The 17,254-nt window shown below is 46.8% G+C and overlaps 1 protein-coding gene across 6 annotated transcripts in view; it reads left to right on the top strand.

Moving 5' to 3' along the window:
- MAP7D2 (MAP7 domain containing 2) overlaps positions 1-14,986 on the top strand; it is a 107,773-nt gene extending 92,787 nt beyond the window's left edge. For all 6 annotated transcript variants that reach the window (XM_060002558.1, XM_060002560.1, XM_060002562.1 and 3 more), the window contains 7 exons: positions 4,412-4,637; positions 5,387-5,491; positions 6,649-6,705; positions 7,157-7,235; positions 7,944-8,130; positions 11,270-11,545; positions 13,457-14,986. In XM_060002558.1, coding sequence (XP_059858541.1) covers positions 4,412-4,637; positions 5,387-5,491; positions 6,649-6,705; positions 7,157-7,235; positions 7,944-8,130; positions 11,270-11,519 — 904 coding nt within the window. In that variant the 3' untranslated portion in view covers positions 11,520-11,545; positions 13,457-14,986. The remainder of the gene's footprint in view (positions 1-4,411; positions 4,638-5,386; positions 5,492-6,648; positions 6,706-7,156; positions 7,236-7,943; positions 8,131-11,269; positions 11,546-13,456) is intronic.
- The last annotated feature ends 2,268 nt before the right edge of the window (positions 14,987-17,254 follow it).

Below are 17,254 nucleotides of genomic sequence, written 5' to 3' on the forward strand. Positions count from 1 at the left end.
CGCTCCTGTTTTGTGCTTAAGAGTCAGTGGTTGAAGCCACACAAATGTAGTTGCCAGATGAGAGAATATAGAGAAAATAAAGATACTTGAGCCAGACCGTGGAAAGCCAATCACTGTGACAAACTGGTGAGGAAAACGCCATCCGAGTCAGGGATGAGACTGCTCAGAGCAGAAGGGCTGACAAGGTGCCCAGACAGCTGGGCCCGGAAGAAGAGCAAACGCTGGTCCAGTCCCCGCTAGCAGTGACCCTGGGGCTCTCCTGGAAGCATGCAGAACAGGGCACAGTGCCTGGGCTCGTGGATGGCCCAAGATAGAAATCAGGATTCTTGGAGCAAGAAACCCTAGACCCTGGGTCCGCCCCAGGGAAGGCACTGGCAGAAACTAGAAGCAAAGAGATCTTACTGGGATTGCAAAATGAGTCATGTTAAGAAGTTAAGATAGCTGCTGTGGGCCCAAGTGGAAAGATAGTTGAGTTAGGCACCCTCCATCAGCAGGGTCACATAGCCAGGCTGCAGCTCAGTATCTGTGCGAGAGTTGGCTTGGGCCCGGCCCTTCCGGCAGAGGTCCTGGTGCCGCTCAGCCCTGGCAGCTCGTCGGTTGAGCCTCTGGGTGGTGGACTGTCGGGGTAAGAGCTGGGCAGGCAGGGCCCGTCTGGCGCGGGGGGTGGCGGCCGAGTCAGGAAGGGAGAGCCAGGCCCTCACAGGAGGGAAGTCGAATGCCACTTGCACCTGCGAGACGTGTCGAGGCTGAGGAAAGGCCGTTGGTCTTGGGGTTTAGGACACGAATGGAGGTTTGGGGGGAAATCATGGAGAGGGGTGGAGACAGAAGCAGCTTGACAGAGGTGAGATGGCAGAGGCCCTGAGCATCAGCAGAATGCAGGGGAGAGGGGACAGAGGAGAGTTGTTTGGGATCCCTGAGGCCTGAGTGTTTTGCAGGCCGTGGGAAGGTCCGTGTAGAAGGACAAAGCGATGGAAGGAAGAGAGGGGGACGGTGGAAGGAACTCGGGTGCGGGGCTGTGTGTGGAATTAATAGTGTGGTTGGTGGCATTTATAATCCTTTGCATCTAAGCAGAAAAAAGGGGGCATTTTCTGAGCAGGAATGCTGTAGAGGAGTGAAGTTTAGGAAGCCCAGATCAGGTGGCCCCGGTCTTCTCTGGAAAGTGGTTGATGATGCCATCGACTAAAGAGGATGTGGAAGACGGTGGAAAAGTGGAGGTTTGGACTGTTCCCCTGGGGGTCTGGGAGGTGAGGATGGATGGCTGGCGTGGCGGCTGAGGTCCAGGGAAAGATGACCAGTCAGCCTTGTCTGGGCCTTACTTCAACCACTGTTGACAACCCAGGAGGGCCCAGAGTGGCCCCCATGCCATCCCACAGATGCTCAGTGGCTGGGCAGCCTGGGCGCCCTGAGAGAAGAGGGAGCGGATGCAGGGACGGCACAGAGCTGCCCGGGGCCGGTCAGGAGAGAAGGCGGCGAGGGACGGGTGAGGGCAGATCAAAGAAAGGGAAGGTTAGAACATTGAAGGTTAAGCTTTTTTAAATGAAAACTTTTAAGCACGTAAGGAAGGGAGAAAGTGAAACCCACATACTCATCCGGAGATTGAATGAGTCGAGACTGAACATGTGTCAGGGACATGGTGCAAATGTGAGAGGGTGGGACGAGAGGGGGCCGGCGTCTGGAGCTTGAGAGATGGGGGTCGTTACACAGAAGACCCTCACCGGTGGCCGGGAACGGGGATGAGGGATGTATCCACTGAATGATGACTACAGTGCACAGTTTTCTGGTACTTTCTATCTGGTGAGGAAGGGGGGTAGGTTTGGGGTGGGTGGCAGGAGCAAGGACGGGCGGGGGTGACAGAAGTACACGTGGGTCTGGTGAGCTCCGGAGGGAGCCGGTAATGACGGTAAGGGCAGTGGGGTCGGGCTGCCTGCAGCAGAGGGGCGCTGGGGAAATGACACTGCCATGTCCTCTCTGGTTCGTGAAGCAGGGAGAGAAAGAGTGTTTATTCTTGGAGAGGATTTTGAGAGACTTGGTTTCACACAGGGAAAGCCAGTTTTTAGCTACTTTGGGGGAAGCAGAGTGTGGTTAAATGGAGGGAATTTTGTCTGTAGGGGCTTATGGGCCTGTGGGGAGGAATTTATGTTGTGGGTGATGACTTGGATTATGGAGACCTAGGGGCTAAGAGGATGTGTTACTGCATAGCTATGCATCGGGCACCTCTGAAGTCCTCCTGGTAAAACGGAAGAAACCGAGTGGCTTTTCAGATCCTAAGGATGAAGTAGCTTGTGGGTTAATTTATATACGTATCCTTCGTGTATTAACTTCTCTGAGACAGTCACAACTGGCTCCTTAAAAGAGAGAGAAATACTAAAACAGTGCTCTGATTAACCTTGGGAGAAGTTTTGTTATTGACACATCCGGTTTTTACAATCCTGTGTTGGGCATCCTAGTCTTTCATTGAGGAAACTAAGAACTGGTGAGTTTCTTTCTGACTAGGCCCCATAATGCTCTTCTCCAAAGTTCTCCAGAATATTTGTTAGTAATTTCAGTTGTTCCAGCTTTTAGGCACTGCACCCTCTGTGAACATAGAATACATTGTCATGTCCCATTGTAGTTTTAGGCTAATGTCTTTGTGTATTTTTTTACCTTTTAAAATATTTCTTTGGTAGCACATAGGCTAATTGCCTCCGTGATTCCTAAAGCCAACCGTTAGGGTGGAAGGATGTTCTTTTTAAGTCTTGATCATTTATAACAATATACCAGCGCCCCAGTAAGTCAGTGGTACCTGCTTCCAAATAAAGATAATTTCTGAAAAACATACACATTTACAGATGCGCTTAAAAGGACACTGGGAATTGAAGAGAGCGTTCATTTTAAATTGTAAAACACACTAGCATTTGAGAATCTGCCCAGGACCAGGCATTGTGCTAAGTGCTTCCCATTATCTCATTTATTCCCACAGTGATGTCGAGGAGCCAGTAATATAGCTATTCCCATTTTTTTAAAATGGTCAGAAATGTTGAGTGACTTTCCAAGGAAGGGTCACACAGCAAGTGGCACAATCAGAATGCAATCTTGGTCTTGCCCATGGGGCACATTGCCAGTCAGTAACTCGCTGCAAAATGAGTATAGTTATCCACATTTTTTCATAGAAGAGGAAAGTGACACACATGAGCAGGAAGAACGTTAGAAATGTAAAAACAAGCACTTAGACTTTACAGAGTTTTCCCTCACTGCTTAAGCTCTTTATCGTTACATCGCTGACCATTCATCTGTGGATGAAAAATGTCTAAATGCCATTTAATTTTCATTTAGCAAAGAATAAAAGCTAAAATTTTTTTAAAGAATGCCAAGATAAATGGAAAATAGATGCTTTAATTCCTTAAATGTCAAGTTTCTGTTGAGCATTTTCTTCCATTTGCTGCTTCAGAAGTCACATACTAATTAAAACCAAAGTGAACTTTTTGAGCTCCTAGTCACTGCTCTCAAATTGCTGACTGGCACAGATGTGAGAGTCACTGAGACACTTCGAGGTTTTTTTTCTTTTTTTTTTTCTAGCTTAAGTTGTTTTTTTTTTTAACATCTTTATTGGAGTATAATTGTTTTACAATGGTGTGTTAGTTTCTGCTGTATAACAAAGTGAATCAGCTATACCGTATACATAGATCCCCTTATCCCCTCCCTCTTGCGTCTCCCTCCCACCGCCCCTATCCCACCCCTCTAGGCGGTCACAAAGCACCGAGCTGATCTCCCTGTGCTATGCAGCTGCTTCCCACTAACTACCTATTTTACATTTGGTAGTGCATTTAAGTTGGTTTTAAATATTTATCCTACTCAGTTTTTAAGGAATTCTCATTCAGTAAGAATGATGGGGGCTTCCCTGGTGGCGCAGTGGTTGAGAGTCCGCCTGCCGATGCAGGGGACACGGGTTCGTGCCCCGGTCCAGGAAGATCCCACATGCCGCGGGGCGGCTGGGCCCGTGAGCCATGGCCGCTGAGCCTGCGCGTCCGGAGCCTGTGCTCCGCAACGGGAGAGGCCACAGCAGTGAGAGGCCCGCGTACCGCAAAAAAAAAAAAAAAAAAAAAAAAAAAAGAATGATGGGCCTGTGGTCATTTGTAAATTGGCTAGGGAACATCTGTGTCTTCATTACAGTCTATTCACAAATCAATACATTATTACTCTGGGTATCACAGAATTTAAAGTCCACTTTGCTTATTATTTTTTTTGGTAACGTTATGGACTGGAGTGGCTTTCTGAGAAGGATGTGAGTCATTTTCTTAAGTGGATGCTAACTCATATGCATGTGTCTGTGACAGTGGCAAGTGTTATGCTCTACTGTTGGCACATAGCTCTTGGTAGTTTACCTTTTGGGCACGTCGTCGTTGTCTTCTAACATCATTTATGTTCTCAAAAGGCTGGAGAGAGAGGAATTGCAAAGAAAGGCAGAGGGGGAAAGACTTCGCCTAGAAGAAGCAGCCCGTAAGCAGGAAGAGGAAAAGAAGCGGCAGGAGGAAGAAGAGAAAAGGAAGGCGGCAGAGGAGGCCAAGCGGAGGGCCAAGGAGGAGCTGCTGTTGAAAGAAGAGCAAGAAAAGGAAAAGCAAGAAAAAGAAAAGCAGGAAAAGGCCATGATTGAAAAGCAGGTACTGTGCAAATCCTTATATAGACTTTCCTTAAGGGCCTTAGTTAGTATTAGGTAAAATTAGTTAAATTTGGATGACTCATAATGTTTACTTGAAGTTTTTCTTTAACTGGGCTAGTTAATAAATATGAGTTACTTTGGGCAACAGAAGTGAAGTTGGTAGTATTTGCTGTATGTCCGTTTGGGTTCCCCCGAAGGCAGACCCTGGATGAGAACTTGGGTGCCAGTAGTTTATTTGGGAGATGATCGCAGGAAGCTGGTAGGGGAGTGAGAGGAAAGCACATTGGTGAGTGGGTTACTGTGGGCAGCTGGAACTTGCTCACTATGGAACTCTCTGAGAGACTGTGGACCATGCCTTAGGATTATCCCCTTGAGTGGTGAGGAAACTAGGTTGTCTTCCAAGTCCTGCCCCTTATGGTTGCAGGTCACTGAGGGGAAATTAACTTCCTGAAATTTCTAGCCACATGCATACTTATGGCCAGAGACTACCCTCAGACACAGAAAGACCTTGACCTTGTACGCAGAATGTCTGCAGGTGATTTGCATGGTGGACCGAGGTCATATGAGTGAGACCCAACCATGTCTGCTGTGTCGTAGAGCAGGCTGTGTAAATCCACATTGAATATTCGAGCAGCACCCACTTTTCGGTCGATGATGAGGTGGAGGAATATAGGTGCAAACCCCAGGGAATTAACTAGCGTTTTCTTCAGCTTAGTAAAGCCTATCCCTTCTTTTACATGTTTCTACCAGAAGGAAGCAGCAGAAGCAAAGGCCCAGGAGGCAGCTAAACAGATGCGTCTAGAAAGAGAGCAGATCATGCTGCAGATTGAACAGGAGCGACTGGAGAGGAAGAAGGTAAGGGCTAAGGGATCAGGAGTACTTAGGGTGAGGCAGGGACAGGAAGTGAGTCCAGTTATGTTCTGCAGTTGTTGGGTACGGTGCTCTTAGAATTGTTATTTAGGTTGATTTCGTTGATCATACTGTTGTGTCTTTATTAGTTTTCTGTCATCTTGTTCTTTCATTTACTGAGAGAGGGGTATTGAAAGCTCCATCTGTGATTATGGATTTCTCCACTACTCCTTCCAGTTCTATACATTTTTGTTTTTATATACATAATTTGAAGCTCTACTGTTAGGTGGATTTATATTTCAAATTATTAAATTTTCCCATTGAATTACCGTTTTATCATTATGAAACGTCCTTCTTTTTTTTTTTTTTTTTTGCGGTACGCGGGCCTCTCACTGTTGTGGCCTCTCCCGTTGCGGAGCACAGGCTCCTGACGCGCAGGCTCAGCGGCCATGGCTCACGGGCCCAGCCGCTCTGCGGCACGTGGGATCATCCCGGACCGGGGCACGAACCCATGTCCCCTGCATCGGCAGGTGGACTCTCAACCACTGCGCCACCAGGGAAGCCCTGAAACGTCCTTCTTTATCTCTAGTAATATTTCTTAAAGTCTACTTTGTCAGCCTTTTTGTGATTAGCACCTGCATGATAAATTTTTTCACTTTGAACCTATGTGTCCTTATAAATGTGCCTCTTATAAACAGCATATGGTCAGGATTTGTTATTTTAATCCAGTTTGACAGTTTTTGTCTTTTAATTGGGGTGTTTAGGCCATTTAATTACGGGTAAAGGGTTTAAGGAGGCTGATTATGAAGGTCCATTCTCATGGTGTCCAATCTGTGGCCTCCCCTTCTGCACCTCAGCTTGGCTTTCTTTAGGGTGGTCCTCTTGAATGGCAGGTAGTGATGTGTTGCTTTCTAGGTAACTTAAGGAGAGGAAGGAGAAAGATGGGATATAAATTGTTGATTCTAGATACTTAACTGGTTCACTCCTTAAGCATTTGACCGTGTTCGTATGGCAGAGGTGTATGTCTGCAAAATCAATGGAAAAACCTTTCTATACACATTATCCTCTGCTGATGTTTCCTTTTTACAAATTTTGTGAGGAATGTGAAATTGCATATAGACCCGGCTTACTTGTATATGTACCTGCTTCTTTTTGGTTCCCAGAGAATAGATGAAATTATGAAGAGAACAAGGAAGAGTGATGTGTCTCTGGAAGTGAAGGTAGGCATTCAGAGTACCATTTTCATAATTCATGTTCTGAGAAGAACAGAATGGTGGAATATATTCAGTGACATTGTAGGTCTCAGAGAGGATTAACCAGAAAAAAATAGGCTCTTCCTTGCTTTGTTCCTGGCTAGATTAAGGAGGCTGTAGGTCCCTGAAAGGAAAGAGGAGTCTAAGAGAGGGATTTCAGAGATGGGGTGATAACAAAAAATGTCCTCAGGGAAATGGGGGTAGGGATGCAGAGAGAAGCATTATAGTCCACAGATCAAGAAAGAGAATGGTGGCATATTGATAAGGGAAACATAGCTGATGTGTAATAACCTCAGAAAATTCAAAGAATTACCGTGGAGCAGACAGTTGGCCCAGCATGGTTCCAAATATCCTCTGATACTTTTCAAAAGCCCTTACCTTTCTACATAAAGCCAACCTTCCCTCTATTTGTTTTCAGAAAGAAGACCCGAAAGTGGAGCTTCAGCCTGCTGTGTGTGTGGAAAATAAGACAAAACCAGTTGTCCCCAACAAAATAGGTGAGCGTGAGGTCTGGTTCTTAGGTTCTTCCTTTCAGGAGGTGAGGGCTCATGGCGCTTCCTGTGGGAGACTAGCACCCACGGGTCCTAAGAGCTTTATTAGTGGAAGGGGCCTGTGCACTTTCCCCTCCCTTGTGGAGTTTCCATCTCCAGCACAGGTCTGTCAGGTCCACTTGGAAACCGGCGGGTTCCTCTGTTACTCTAATAATCCCAGTGCCGGAGCCAGGCCATCTGCTGGCCGGGCTGCTTTCCGGGAAGCTTAATTGCTGGTCAGGTTCTATTAAGAACTGACTCTGTTGTTCTACGGCAGTTTCTTCTGCCTTCCGGAGTTCTAGATAGTCCAGCTCTTTTCTATCATGTACTTAAAGCTCCTCAGGTTGGACTATTTCGTGGCAGCCAAAGTCAGAAAACGCATACCCATCTCAGAGTCACTCTTCACATTTCTCTTTAGCCTTGTGGCTCGAGTCCGGGGACCTGTACAGCATATGACACCAAGCCTCCCGGGTGGGTCATGAGCCCTACACAGACACTGATGATGTCATTTGTCATCTCTTCCCGGTGGGAAGGTGACTACATGGGGTTCTTTTTACAAAAGGTATTGCATTGTTGGTAAAGTAGAGGATTCATTGCCTCTATAGATATTTCCCCTGTTATTTCATCGTTTGGGATATTTTATGACTGACAGAATGACTTTGTGTTCTCCATCAGAAATCAATGGCTTGAACACCTGCCAGGAAGTTAATGGTGTGGAACGTGCTGCCCCAGAGACTTTCCCCCAAGATGTTTTCACTAATGGACTTAAACCAGTTGGGGGACTTGTTCACCTGGACGCCCTTGATGGGAAATCAAACAGTCTGGATGATTCAACCGAAGAAGTTCAGTCTATGGATGTGAGGTAGGTCCACTGCTTTTGCATTTGAGCCTCATCTCTTCCCCAGATACCTCTACCACCTCTTAGTTGATTTCTTCATCTTTTCCACACCCAAATCTTTCTACACACCTATAGTAGATACGGTTGCCATTCAGGAAAGCTAACAGTGGTAAATTAATATCCATGTTTTGGGTTGAGTTCCCTAGAAACAGAGCCTGGGACAGGGATTCTAGGGCATGGGATTTATCAGAAGAGAGTTCTCAGGAGAAAGGGAAGGGAGGGAAGCAGGATTGGGCAGGGGGAGTCACTAAGCAAGGATCTGGTCTCAGCTGGTCCCAGTGGAACTCTGGAGGATGCATTTCCACCAGAGAGCGCTCTGACTGCGATAAGGGAGGCGGCCTTCATGGCACTGTGTTTGTCAGCCATCGACTGTGGAGCACCCAGGGTGGGGATGCTCCCATCAGCCAAAGGCAGTTGTCCAGAGGAAGGGCAGCAGCTGTGAGCCCATAGCAGCTGGGGGGTGGGTGCAACCACAGGCAAAGGGGATCTGGGTGGGCCACCAAAAGGGCGCACTCACTGTGTCCAGTGTCTCATGTTTAAGTAAACTTGTCATTGGAAACTTGATAAAGGAACTAATTTGCTTTCAGATCCTAACAACTTAAGGAATTCTTAACTGGTATATGTTTGTGGATAACATTGCCTGGCAAATTAATCCTGGACCAAAGGAGGGCTCAGTTAGCCCGGGGTTGGGGCAGAGGCGCTGGAACAATGCAGTGCAGGGCAGTTGGGCTGGGGGTCCTCTCTGTGACAGGAGGGAATGCCAGTATTTTGTACAAGCTCTGCCAGAGCTCCAGCCTGCCGGAGCCTACACTTATCTCCTTGCCTGTGAATACTCAGCCTCAGTCTGGGGGGAGGCAGGTGGGGAGCAGAGCCTTTCCCAGGGCACACTGACTGTAAATATCCCAGCTCGTGCACCCTGGCCTTGAGCCAGATATGGGAAAACCCAGGGTCCAGCCGCCCTGTCACCAGGAGAGCGAGTCCTGCGCAGCCTGAGAGTACGGCCTCGTCAGGCCTTGCCACCACCCGCCACCGTCATGGCAGACTTCCTGTAAGTGGTGCCACTCTGCCCCCGGGGGGGCAGGGAACTGCTGGGGCATCTTAAAGGATAACACAATACCTCCCGCCGCCGTGTCGAGGCAGTTGTGCTTATTCTTTCTGCCTCTGGGTGGGGGGGCGGGACGAGACCTGGCACTGGCCATGGTTCAAGGAAGTGAAGGAGCTTTGTGTGTGCACTGCGTTCTTGGTGTGGCCACCTCTGCATTGGAGAATGGTGACTCCTGGGGGCAGCGCCTAAGCTTGTGGCGCCATTCTGTCCTCCGCCTGCTCTGACCAGCTGTTCAAACCCTGGGAATGGAGGTGGGCAAGGCGGAGATGAGGCGGGTGTTCCCACTAATGAAGCAGTTTGCCCAGGCTCCGGGCCACCAGAAGTGGCGTCAGGTCAGCTGCTGCCCCTTAACTAGGCTCAGTGTGAGGGAGACAGATCATCTGAGCTTCTGCAGTTCAACTTGTTTTTCTAGATTCTTCTCTAAGCTCTTACGGAGGAAGAAAAAAAACCAGACAAACCTGACAGCAGCCCTACTCTGGCTGTTCAGAGAGACTCCTGGTGAGGGGACCTCAGATCCCGGCCCACCACTTATCTGAGCTAGGCCTCTGGTTCCTCCTTCCTCCTTCCACCTCTAGGGAGAGGAGAGAGAGAGAGACAAGGCCCGTGGTGGGGAGGGGGGGCGGGGGAGTGGAAGTCTCACTTTAGCGAGGGTGCTGTGGGAGAGATCGGCTCTGCAGGTGGCCGGGTGGGTGGCGGGGGTCCTTGCTAACGAGGTTCCGGGCCTGAGCACGGCCTCCAGGTGGCTCCGGCAAAGTCTTCCCCACGTGGTCGCCTGGGGGGAGAAACGCTTGTTGATTGCATTTTGCAGCGGAGGAAAGTGAGGTCTGGGGAGGGAAAGCTGCTCCCCAGAGGCGGTGCTGCTAGAGAGAGGCTGCACCAAGGCACCCCGTGGTGATTAGACAGCCCCCCCGCCCCCCCCCCCACCGCCGTTCAGCTCACTTTCAGCTTCTGGCATTGGCTCTGTTTGCGTTTCCCATTTTAAGGGTTTCAGAAGTGCTTGGCTTCTCTGTAGTAGTGCGCTGGTGCCTGCGGGTTTTTACTTTCTTCCCATGGGCAGCGTGACCTTGGCCTTCACAGCCCTGCTCAATCTGAAACCACACACCTCAGATGGGACTTGAACCCACAGGCTGGGACTCAAACCCACTGTCTTTTAATTGAAATCGCACACCTGGTCTCAGGACTTAATGAAGCTCAGGTTCTTTATGTCTCAGCGCAGGAGGAATTCAGCGAGAGGCAAAGTGATAGGCAAGAAGTAGATTTATTAATATAGAATGCTTGTGAGGGATACAAGTGTGCAGACAAGGGGGCTCTGCCCCAAGAAGTAAGTGGGAAAGCCAGTTTATTTAGGGAGATACACACTCCAGAGACAGAGCGCAGGCCATCTCAGAAGGTGAGAGGCCCTGGGAGATGCACGTTCCATAGACAGAATACGGTCAGTCTCAAAAGGCGAGAGTGACCCTGAAATATGGCGTGGTTGGTTTTTATGGGCTGGGTAATTTCATTCGCTAACAAGTGTGAGGATTATTCCAACTCTTTTGGAGAGGGGGCGGGGATTTCCAGGAATTGGGCCACTGCCTACTTTTTGGCCTTTTATGGTCAGCCTCGGAACTCTCATGGCGCCTGTGGGTTGTCCTTTAGCATATGCTAATGCATTATAATGAGGGTATAATGAGGCTCAGGGTCTAAGGGAAGTCGAATCTTCCACCATCTTGGGTCTGGTCGGTTCTAACCAGTTTTTGTATCCTCAAAGGCTATGTCATTGTTTTAAAGGTTGTGCCCTGCCCCCTTCCCTCCCGTCTCAAATCCGTTTCCCTTCTGTCAGTGTCTCAGACTTAAACTAACTTGTATCTTTTATGATGTGTTACACACAAGCTTTGGCTCTAAATCCGTCTTCTCTAGAAAAGAAGAGTAGTATAACAAAATATGACAAATAGAATTAATAGTTTGTCTATCTCTCCATCTCTCTCTCTCCCTCCCTCTCTCCCTCTCCCCCTCCAGTCCTGTTTCAAAAGAAGAGCTTATCTCTATCCCAGAATTTTCACCAGTGAGTGAAATGATTCCTGGGGTATCTCTGGACCAAAATGGAACTGGTAATGCCCGAGCACTTCAAGATCTCTTAGATTTCACTGGCCCCCCCATTTTCCCCAAGAGATCCAGTGAAAATCTCAGCCTGGATGACTGTAACAAAAACCTGATCGAAGGATTTAACAGTCCTGGCCAAGAAAATACTCTGAACACCTTCTGTTGACAAATACAACATCTCTTTAATGAAAGGTACAGTCTTTTGATGATAGTCTAAATCTGTAACTCTCCAGCTGGGGTTTGTGAAGATGAGATAAACGTCACTCAGCCTCCTAGTCAGTTTTATTTTTACAAAAAGCAAACAAATGTGGACTCATGGTATGTACAAGAACTGAGATGGATTTCAAGTGAATCCTCATCTGAGAGCTTTCTGCGCCACCCCAGCATGCCCACCCCTGCTGTTCGGGGCCGGGGGGTGGGCATGTAGAAGTGCGTGTAGAAGCACTGGCTAAAAGTTTGGCCAGCCATCTGTCTCAAGTAGCAACTTTTTACAGACACTGAGAGAATGCTGTAATAGTGGTGCAAAGTAGTGTTAATAAAATGAATTTCCCCCCTGGTTTTATTCAGTGACATCCCACATCCTATCTAGAATCACTTGTATACATTGGTGAGTGTTGGGCTAAATGGTTTGCTGTCCTGTTGACTCCTCTGTTCTTGGATCATACCTGAAGGAGTAAGGGGGGAAAGAACTGAAGTTTGTGCCCTGAAGCATTCCCCGCCTTTGGCCTTTTTTTCTTGCCGAAGTGCTTCTAGAAACACTGGATTTGTGTGTACTTAGTTATACTCACCTCACATTGGATTTACTTCAGTTTGGGGCTTTTTTTTTTTTTTTTTTTTTGGCGGTACACGGGCCTCTCACTGCTGTGGCCTCTCCCGTCGCAGAGCACAGGCTCTGGACGTGCAGGCTCAGCGGCCATGACTCACGGGCCCAGCCGCTCTGTGGCATGTGGGATCCTCCCGGACCGGGGCACGAACCCGTGTCCCCTGCATCGGCAGGTGGACTCTCAACCACTGTGCCACCAGGGAAGCCCGGGGCTTATTTTTGAATGATGAAAAACATAATTAGAATGTGTCATCAAATACTTTCATAACTTAATTCCAATTGCTCCTCCCATTTTAGACTGAAATTTTTCTATTCTCAGCATTATCTCAGTCACCTTATTTTTTATGATATTCCACTCGTATAACAGAACTTCAATAACTGATATGATTTAGTCCAACCTTTCTATTTCTCAAATGAGGAAACAGGTTGGGGAGGCCACACGGCTGAGGTCACAGTGTCTCGCATACTTATTTCTACCTGACCTCAGCTGTTGGCTGTAGACAGTGCATTTTGGAGTTTGCTTCTCTTGGCCCTTGGGGAAGCGGTTGTGGTCCTTTCACACATGAGAGGGAATGCATGACAGGCAGTTTTTAGAATAAACCATATCCCTGGTTTGGAAGAGCAGCTGCCTTCTTGGACACTTTAAAAAATTCACCTGAGCATTCTCTTTCCCTGACAGTTACATGGATTAATATTTAGTAAGAGATTTCTCTTGTTATTAGCATACCTTGCACCCTTCGGTTCACTGACCTCACTATCAGTTAAGGACCAGAAAATCCACAAAACTTAGAAGAGTGTTCATGGCTTCTCAAATCTATTTCCTACATTTCTAACTAAAAGAAGTGCAAAATCCTTGTCCCAAAAAAGTCTTGGCTAAATAATTGTATTCATACTGCTTGTATGTTTTCATCTGTCATATAATTCTAGTTATCAAATTCTTCTCAGCCAGAGGTGGCAACGCCCCTGCTGGAAATGTGTTTGGAAAGGTGTTGGGGGTGGCTGTCACAGTGGCTGGAGGCAGCACTGGGATTTGTGACATTAAACGTCCTGCAGGTTTTAGGACAGTCCCGCGAAAGAAAATTTGACCCCCTAAAAGAATAGTCCTACACAAAATGCTGCAGCACTTCTGTTGAGAGACTATAAGCCAAGGAAAATGCAATTACCAAGAAGGTAGAAAGTCCCACACTGCGATCATTTCAGTGAGAGAGAATAGATGCTACAACTTGCAAAATACTGTCTCTCCATTGGTTTCACCTGATTTTGGTTTTGAATTGCCACAGGTGGCGTTTGGAGAACCCATGAAGCTGCTGGTAGTCAAATCTGAGCTGCCGGCCCTCTGAAGAAGCTTCTGTCGTCCTTAACCGCTGGATTCCAAACTATTAAATCAAAATGTAACTGTATTCCTACTTAGTATGTCAAACGCTGGCCACTCTCAGTAGATCCTTGAGACGTTGGCCTTGTCGGGCTTTAGCAGAGTTCCATGTTACATTTCTATTTATGAGCTTCAGCTGCTGATAAAGCACTTCCTGTACTCTTATTAGCATAGTGATCCTCTGAATAACCCGTGTGATTTCGGCTTGGAAAGTCACCTTAGAACCATTCTTATCCCCAGACTTGGAGCATATAAACATTTAGATGTCTTTTCTTGTAAATATTCTAGACATTTACCCAGACTCTACTTAAACATATACTGAAAACTTGGGTTGCATATCTCCCTGTCTGTGTTTAGAAGGAGAAGAAATTCTGGAACATTTCCCCCATCTCTGGGGTTTCTTTGTTGGAAGTTACTATCAAGAAGCCGTGTTTTATTATTAAACTTAGCTACCTGCAAAATGTGTTGCCCCCCATTGCTCCTTGGGTGGCTAGTGGAGTGAGTCTGGCTGAGTAAGGGAGCCATTGAACAGCGTGGAAGGCCGTCTGCTCCATTAGGCATATTCCTCCAGACTTGGGCATCTGAATCTCCAAGGACCTTTTCATGTTGTACCTGAAATCCTCCAAGCTGTAGTCACTCCAGACCCTCAAGTGGCTTCTGGACTGAATGAATCGTGCACCTCCTGCCCAGGTGGTTGCTTTTCATGTTGTAGCTGTTGTTTTTCTCTTGGGTCTTGGGGCTTTTGTTTGTTTGTTTACTCAACTCTAATAAAACCAGGTACAAATGAAAAGCATAGTGCTCTGAGACAGGGGCCCCTGAACTGGACCTAATATGTCACTTTAACAGGCTTGAACATAAAAACATCTGGGCGGGGGACAAATGACGGTAGAATGTATACTTTACACGTTTTGTGCCATATAATAATGTGTTTTCTTCATTTCTTGTGGTGAAATGTGACTTTCAGATTAAAATAACCTTTTCTTCTTTGAAACCTTTTTTTTTGTCTTGTACAATAAAGAGTTTGGAAAGATCCATAATTCTGACTGAGGTTTGCAACCAGGAGATACAAAAAAGTCTCCAAAGTAATCTTGTTATGTGCTCTTAAAACCAGCTACAGTGTAAGACTGTATTAGGTATGGAAACTGTGTACGTTTGTGTATGTGTATATACTAAATAAAATACATGCCTCCAACAATACAGTGCCATAGATCTTGATGAATATCGGGGGAAAATCCCTTTTATGACAAGCACATAGAAAATGATAGCATGGTCTGACTTTCCAAAAAACGCCTTGCCATCTTTCTTATAGCCCTGTTTTGCTAAATGTCTGTTTTCTTGCAATCTGTTGTACCTCACAGCACCATTGTGATCCTGGTGATGCCTCATTTGCACGATGTGTACCTTGTGTTACCGTGAAATACATTTTCATTGAAGAGTCTGATGGTGTGCTAGTGCTTTGTTTGCTTCTGTAGGCTCGATAAAAAAAATGTGCTGAAACCAAACCAGATACCAGATTTTTGAAAACCTATTTGGAAAAAAAAAATGAAAAATCCTGTGTGGGTGTCCTTTCCCTGTCTAACTCATTAAAATTCCTCTGTTGCCAGTTCCAAGTGAAACCAACTGTGGAAATAAGCTTCAGAGATGAGCTGTCCCAGGACATGATGAACTTGTAAGTATAGTAAAGTTGCTGTACTTTCATACCACTGATGCGAGGGATTGCTAGCTAGCTAAGATGCAGTTAACCTTAGTATAATCTCCAAAAACATTCCATAGAACAATCTGGCATTTCAACAAAATTATAACGGGAATGGTGACCCCTGTTTTCCAGTAAGCTGAAACCCACACCAACTTTTTTTTTGTATCTAAATCATGGCTTGTCTACTGACTGGGAGACAATACCAGCCAAGACCAGGAGACAGGAGGGCCAGGACTGGAATGGGGATGTCGGATCCTTGTGGTAACTGCTGGGCTGCCACCTCCAAAGCCGAGGGCCCAGTTAACGCAGCTCTCCCCAGCTCTGATGACAAAGCCTCTGGTGAGGGCACACGAGTGGACATCCTCATTTTTTCCATGTGCTGGCCTTTGACAGCAGCATTGTAAGTAGCTTCTGTCATCATGAGCTCTGGCCAGAGGGTCGTAGTGACGTCTAGTCACTCCTAAGAGCAATTTCTACTTTGTGAACATTCTAAATTTTTCTTAATATATACAGATTTCCTATTAGTCAAATGCTTTTGTAATTTTTTTTTCATTTGGAAAGCAAGTGTAAAGAACTAGCTTGTTTCTAGAGTTGTTATACCCATCCCCACTCCTGAGCATCACTCAGGAAGCACAATTATATAAGAAAATGGAGCGAGAGCTCTTAGGAACATTAGAAAAGAGAAAACTTTACAGATAGTCTTTTTGTGGGGAATCCATGAGAAACAACTGGGGAACTCAGAATAGTTCCACAGGGGCGCTAACTACTAAGTGAAGGAAAATCAATAGTTTTCTTACACATTAAAAGTAAACAGAAAAATGGATCCTAAAAAACTCATAAAATTCCTAGAAAGAACAAGCTTCGTCTAAAACTTGACCAGGGGACATTAGAGTAAATGTAAATGGAAAGACATGCCATGCCCCCTGAATGGGAAAACCTACACACCCGAAGAAGAGTAGGTGACCCACCCTCACATTTGTGTAAATTAAATGAAGTTCCACTCCATGGGATTTCTGTTTTGCAACTTGAAAATATAACTGTACAGGGAATTCCCTGGCAGTCCAGTGGTTAGACTCAGTGCTTTCACCGCTGAGGGCCCAAGTTTGATCCCTGGTCAGGGAACTAAGATCCCACAAGCTGTGCTGCGTGACCAAAAAAAAAAAAAAAAGATGTAATTGTACAGTTCATGTAAGAAAATGAATACAAAGCTAAGAAACTTCTAGAGTGAGTTTTTTAAAAGGGAGGCTTCCCCCAACAAACAGTCAAATGTATGGTAAAACTTCCATAATTAAAACAGTATAGTGGTTTTTTTTTGGCCTTGCCCCGCAGCTTGTGGGACCTCAGTTCCCCGACCAGGGATTGAACCCAGGCCACGGCAGTGAAAGCACGGAATCCTAACCACTAGGCCACGAGGGAACTCCCTAAAACAGTGTAGTCTGATAGAGAAATAGAATTTGGAATAGAAATAGAGATCACTGACACATCCAAGAGAGGTGAGAATTTAGTGCATGATGGGACCGGGGTGGGTTAATCATTTGTTCCTGGAGAGAGAGAGCACGTGGTTTAGTGTCTCCTGAGGGTCAGCCAAGTTCAGTGTCTCTGATGGGCTGGGGATAAGGACCCAGAAGTTAGTGAGGAAATGATAAAGTCAGGAGCGGGGTCCAAGGTGTGGGTGCCAATTATGGTTCAGGGTTTAAGTCGGGGAAATTTAGACACGAGCCTGCAAAGACCTCCAACTGATGCCTCCCCCTCCTCGGGATATGCTGTGATCTCAGGAGGTGGGAAGCAGTGGCCTCTACTCGCCATGGTTTAAGCTTCTCCTGCAGGAATGAACCTTAACAGTCAGCACGTCCTGAGATCCTGATGTACGCGAGGTGGTCCTAAGACTTGTCCAGGATGTGAGGTAGGTAGGAGAGGGTTACTTTCCCAAGGACACACAGCTGGAACTTGGCAGAGCTGGGGTTGACCCTGGGGCCACAGCTTTGGTGCCCCCAGGGGAGCTGACAGGCT

Source organism: Delphinus delphis, chromosome X (genome assembly GCF_949987515.2).
Source record: "Delphinus delphis chromosome X, mDelDel1.2, whole genome shotgun sequence".
Lineage (NCBI taxonomy): Eukaryota > Metazoa > Chordata > Mammalia > Artiodactyla > Delphinidae > Delphinus > Delphinus delphis.